The 6,000-nt window shown below is 32.8% G+C and overlaps 1 protein-coding gene across 1 annotated transcript in view; it reads right to left on the bottom strand.

Moving 5' to 3' along the window:
- Positions 1 to 1,858: 1,858 nt before the first annotated feature.
- rho-5 (rhomboid-5) overlaps positions 1,859 to 6,000 on the bottom strand; it is a 464,881-nt gene continuing 460,739 nt past the window's right edge. The window contains exon 17 of the mRNA XM_090404834.1: positions 1,859 to 2,618. Coding sequence (XP_090260960.1) covers positions 2,190 to 2,618 — 429 coding nt within the window. The 3' untranslated portion in view covers positions 1,859 to 2,189. The remainder of the gene's footprint in view (positions 2,619 to 6,000) is intronic.

The raw sequence follows: 6,000 nt of genomic DNA, 5'->3' as shown, positions 1-6,000 counted from the left end.
TTCTTCAGAATTTGCCACTGAATCTCCAAGGTTTGGTTCCTGTTCTCAAATTCTTTCATTATTTTCTTGAATAAGGTTTGTATTTCAGTCTACAGTTCACATCTGAGAGTTGCTCAACTTTTATTCGCTTTAAATCTTTTTGTGATTGCTGGGGATTTCTCTTGAGGAATACCATTGTGAATGTAGAATATTATGCTTCACGAGAATGCTGCAGTCTGTATGGCTATTTTTGTGAAGGAGGACTGTGGATTCCAGGAGAGTGAAAACCCACCCAACAGCCCAGATCTAGTACCCAGTGACTACTACCTCTTCTGAAAACTGAAGAAAGACTTTTGAGAAAGAAAATTTGCAAATGATAATGAGGTAAAAGATGCAAGTTTCGGCCATTTTGCAGACAAAAGTACAGACTATTTTTTCATATGGCATAGAAATGTTAATTCAAACATCTGAAAAGTGTGTTGAAGTAAAGGAAGATATGTTGAAAAGTGACACATCTGTTTTCTTTCTATCACCTCTAAAAGTTAGTCAGGCCAGAAACTTATGGAACCATCCTCATAAATGTAAAATGGAAAGACTGAAAGTCTGGAGAATAGGTGTTTATATATATAAAGCACTCTTTCATACTCCTTTCCTCCTACTGCTAGCAAAAATGTAACATAAATCTATCTCTTAAAGAACAAGAAATTATGATAGGAAACAAAATCAGCTATTCAGGTGAGATTCGAAAGTTATATATATTTTGAAGAAATGGCATAATTATTTATATCTTGCTGTTACAAAGTGAAAATAATACACACAGTCATGCAAAACATGTAGTTATTAAGTGTCATATCATTATCCATATGAAAGCACTGTTTCAATGGAAAAATTTCTAAAGCAGTAAACAAATTAGTAAAATTGCATACATACAATTTTTAATAATAAAAAAAAATATTGAAACTTATCTTCAAAGCAACGTAGTATCGGTTAGGGTAGTGCTGAGCTAGCCAGAGACTACAGTCTGTTATGTCTATTGAATCTATGTTTGGAGAGAGAGAGAGAGAGAGAAAAATTCACCTAACTTAGTCCTTTGCAGAGTATCCAATAAAGTTCAAGATTTGAAATTAGGAATCAAGTGTTTCCTAATTTCAAATCTCAATAGGAATTCGCAAACAAGTGATGCAAGGATATCTGGGAAGGTCTCACTTGTAAAACTGGTTGTGATAAAACAAATCAGTATAAACTCATAAATTGTTTATTCATAAAAGAATTTGAAAAATGTAAGTATGCCAAATTTCATGCTTACTGTTAGAATAAAATTATTACCCCTCCACACACCACATACATACACATAGGTAAGTGAGCAAAGAGACAAAAACACACTATACAAAATAAGTATAGTATATATTAAAAATGCGCGTGTGTGTGTGTGCGTGCACATGATTTAATTTTTTCTTTATTTATGGAAATCATGTCTACTTCCAGTTCACTAGCAGTGTACAGAAAATCCAACAAAATCTGATGTAAGGTTTATGACAGATGTAATTTTGATATGCAGTTTTCGTGTGAGTTAATCTACAGAAAGAGACCAAAGTGCATGAAAAATGTATATAAAATATTTTATAAAATCAACTTTTTATAAAATATAAAATGAACATATCATCTAACAACACAAATAGACAACTATTAAAAACGTGGGCAATTTTTTTAATATAATAAGATGCTGTGAACTATGTAGTTTTGTTAGTCATTTATTCACTTTCTAGAATCTAAAAAAATTCCAGTAAACATACTAGCCTATTGCTTTGTTTCAGAAATACATATATTAAATATATTATCACATTAAGTATTTTTAAAGCATGAAAAAATAATCCCACACTTTAATTTTCCTGGCTTTTTATTAAAATATTACAACTGTTGTTTCAAAAATCAAGTATAAATTGACAAAACTGTCATTTTAAACACCTCTTGAGGCTTAACATCACAGCAGTAAAAATGTCTCCTTTAGGAGAAGTTGCAGCGTACAACTTTGCATGCACAATTTAGAAATCACAAAACACCGGAGCACTTGTTTTCTTTCAAAAATGGTTTACAAAACATGTTGCATTGCCCTGTGCATTCCATAAGGTATTCACAAAAGCTTGGTTTCCCAACATGAATCTTGAATCACCAAGCTTTGAACATTTATCTGTACACTATTTTTTTTTAAATCAGTATTCTTCTCTTTTTAAAACTATATCCTGATTTTCGCAAAAGTCTGTAGTTAAAGGTATGCAGTTAAAATACATACAAAATGAACATTCATAAATCGGATGTACATAAAACAAAACTAACAGTCCAACAAACAATGCAAAAACAACTATAAAACATATCCAAATTAACATTTTTTTGGTTGTTCGATCATATGGACCAAATGATAAAAATGGCAGTAAAGCATAAGATAATAAAAACCCAAATATAAACCCAAAGATATGAGCGTAATTGTCAACCCAGGGCAAAAGGCCTATAAGAAAAAGAACTAGGGCCACCATTCCCAACTTTGACAGTGCTATTCTTGGCCGCTCCAACATTTGCCAACAACTAATAACTTCTACAAACATACAAGACAGGAGTCCAAAATGTGATCCTGCTGGTCCAACCTGCAAATAAGGAAAAAATAAACATTAAAGATAAAGTAACATTTTTCAGTCTGTGATGATGCATGTTAAAAAAATAAATAAATAAAATGAAAAACAAAACAACAACAACAAAAAAAACTAACAATGAAAAACAAAAATAAATGTATATATAAAATAATAGTTTAAATTATTGACTTATAATTGGTTGTTGTATTATAAAACCAATTCTGATGCAATTTTGATTTCAGAGCCATTCTATACAAATTTTATTTAAAAAAAATAATAATGCAAAATTGTTCAGAGAAGTGTTAAGACTTGCTATGAATAAGTTGCTCTTATCCTTATAATTAACTATATGTTCATGTTTTACATATAATGCTTTCATTTGTTTTCAAATTCTTGTCTGGTTCTGATCCTTTTCTCATTTTATTTTTGAATCATCATTATTATCAAACTGGCAGTAGCAATGCTACCAGCAGGATCACAGCAATCCCATTTTGGAAAAAATCAACTGGTAATAAAACATGAACCAAGTATAATAAATTTAGTTTAATTCTTTATCCACGTGTAAGCAAACAAAGTTTGTGCCTGAAGTATCTTCAGGACTGAGGCATCTCGTAGTAAAGGTGGACCAAGTTCTCATCACTCCTTGTCTCAGTATCTCCCATAATGCAAAGCACATCTCCTTGTGGGCATTATGGGAGATATGGAGACAAGGAGTGATGAGAGCTTGGTCCACCTTTACTATGAGTTGTCTCAGTCCTGAAGATACTTCAGGTGCAAACTTTGTTTGCTTACACTTCGGTAAAGGATTAAACTAAATTTATTATAGTCTAACTAAGTGGAAAATAAACTTCCAACATCTTTCTCTAAATCCAGAGTAAATTAATAACAAGGTGGTTACACCTTTTGACAACTTGTATAAGTAAATATGACCTCGCCATTGCTTCTGCCTTAGTATCACCACTTATGGGCCTGGCTCCCACTGACGAGACCTCAATAAAGGTCAGAACCAGTCTGGGTAGTGGCGCTTCCCTTAATGCATAGCATTATACATGTCTGCAAGTAGATGTGATTTGCATTATGGGAGATACTGAGACAAGGAGTGATGAGAGCTTGGTTCACCTTTACTATGAGTTGCCTCAGTCCTGAAGATACTTCAGGTGCAAACTTTGTTTGCTTACACTTGGGTAAAGGATTAAACTAAATTTATTATAGTCTAACCAAGTGGAAAATAAACTTCCAACGAACCAAGTAATTTTTCATTGGATGGACTTTAAATAAATGGAAATTGACTGAAGTATTAGAATAATTGTTTTTGAATAGGCTCAGGGAATGAGAAAAGCTTGTGTAAAGTTGGAGCATTTTAAGAAATCATACGTGAATTAAAAAGATATTAAATACATATATAAGGATAGTCTGAAAAGTTCTTGGCCTAACGATGAAAAAACGAATATATAATTTCAAAATTATTTTTATTTTTCAACATAATCACCCTTAATACTAATACATTTATTCCAGCGATGTTCCAGCGCCATTATCCCATCCCTGTAGTAGTTCTCAGTAAGATATGCAAAATACCCTTCTACAGCTGCAATCATCTCTTGATTCGAAGAAAAACGCTGACCAGAGAGGAGGAGTTTTAGTTTTGGGAAGAGATAGAAGACAGAGGGAGCCAAATCTGGGGAATAGGGTGGATGTTCCAACAATTCATAGTGCAGATCCCTTAGTCTTCCAATTGCCAAAACACTTTTGTGGATAGGTGCATTGTCCTGATGAAAGATGATTTTTTTTCTTCTGCAAACCGGGTGTTTTCTCACGAATTTTTTCATCTAGTCTGGTTAAAAGATCGGAATGATATTCCCTGGTTATTGTTTTACCCTTTTCAAGATAATTAATAAACAAACTGCCTTTAGCATCCCAAAACACCGATGCCATGACCTTTCCGTGCTGATGGAACTGACTTTGTGTTCTTTGGCACTGAACAACAGGCTTCTGTCCAGTGTTTTCAATGCTGTTTGGATTCTGGTGTGTATTGGTGAATCCAAGTCTTATCCATAGTAATAAATCGAAGCACAAAATCAGTTTTATTTTTGTTAGAATGCTCCAAGCACTGTTCAGAGATTTTCATGCGGGTGCGTTTTTGATCTGCTGTGAGCAAGCACGGCACCCATCTTACGCAAAGCTTTTTCATTTGTAATTCTTCATGCAAAATATATCCTACTTATATTCTTTTGAAATGCCTATAGCCTCAGCAATTTCAGGCACTTCGATTCGCCAGTCATCCAATACCATATCGTGCACTGATCAATGATTTCTGGTGTTGTTACACTTTTTAACATCCTTCACGTGGATCATCTTCAAGGCTGGTACAGCCACGTTTAAACTCGGCAGCCCATTTCTTAATTGTTGAAAACTAAGGGGAAGAGTGCCCATAAACATTTACGAACTTCGAATGAATTTCTTCTGGCGTTAAACCTTCTTTTACAAAGAATTTTATAACCACACGATACTCAATTTTATCCATTTTAAGGGATACAGACAATATGTTTGCTTCAGACAGCTGTATAAACACAAACCACTTGATAGAATGACTTGCAATTTCACATGGATGCTTATGACAGATGTACCAACTTAGAAAAAAAAATCTTGCCAATAGTGTTGCCATCTATGGTCGAGGCCAAAAACTTTTCAAACCACCCATGTAGTAGCAATACAAGAGACATGATGGACAAGAGAAGGTAATTTGAAGGGAAAAAAACCTTTTGCTACTTTATGGTGGAAACAACTCTGGTCATCTCTGATTGAATTTGAGCTTTTAATGAAAGAATAAGCAAGCCAAGAGTACAAGCAAAAGAGTTGAGATAATCTTTATTAATGTAAATGCACATACAGAAGTGGAAATAAAAGATGAATTCAATGAAAATCTGGAACTAATCCTCAAAATTCTGCTAACAGGATATAATCATTTTATTAGATTTCAATGCAAAAATTGGTAAAGAAGAAATATTAAAAAAAAAAAAATATATATATATATATATATATATATATATATATATATATTAGAATACAAAGTTTTCATGAAGAGACAAATATTAATGGAGAAAGATTAATTAATTTGGCTACATCCAGAAATTTAATAACAGCACTATGTTTATGAGGAAGAACATTCACAATCAAATAGACAATATCTTCAGTAAAATATCCAGAGATGCAGAGGAGCTAAGCGTGATAGTGACGATTTTCTACTTGGTACTATTTAAAGTAAACACTAAATATTTTTAGCATATGCAAATCGACTGAGATATAATATTAACATACTAGATAAAACAGAAGACAGAAGGAAATTTGAGTGTGAATTAAAGCATAAATTGAAAAAATATGCAACTGGATGAGAATGAAA

The sequence above is a fragment of the Typopeltis vanoorti genome, chromosome 15 (genome assembly GCF_054136105.1).
Source record: "Typopeltis vanoorti isolate ZY-2024b chromosome 15, IOZ_Tvanoo_1.0, whole genome shotgun sequence".
Taxonomy (NCBI): Eukaryota; Metazoa; Arthropoda; class Arachnida; order Uropygi; family Thelyphonidae; genus Typopeltis; species Typopeltis vanoorti.
This window is presented reverse-complemented; position numbering and strand designations above follow the sequence as displayed.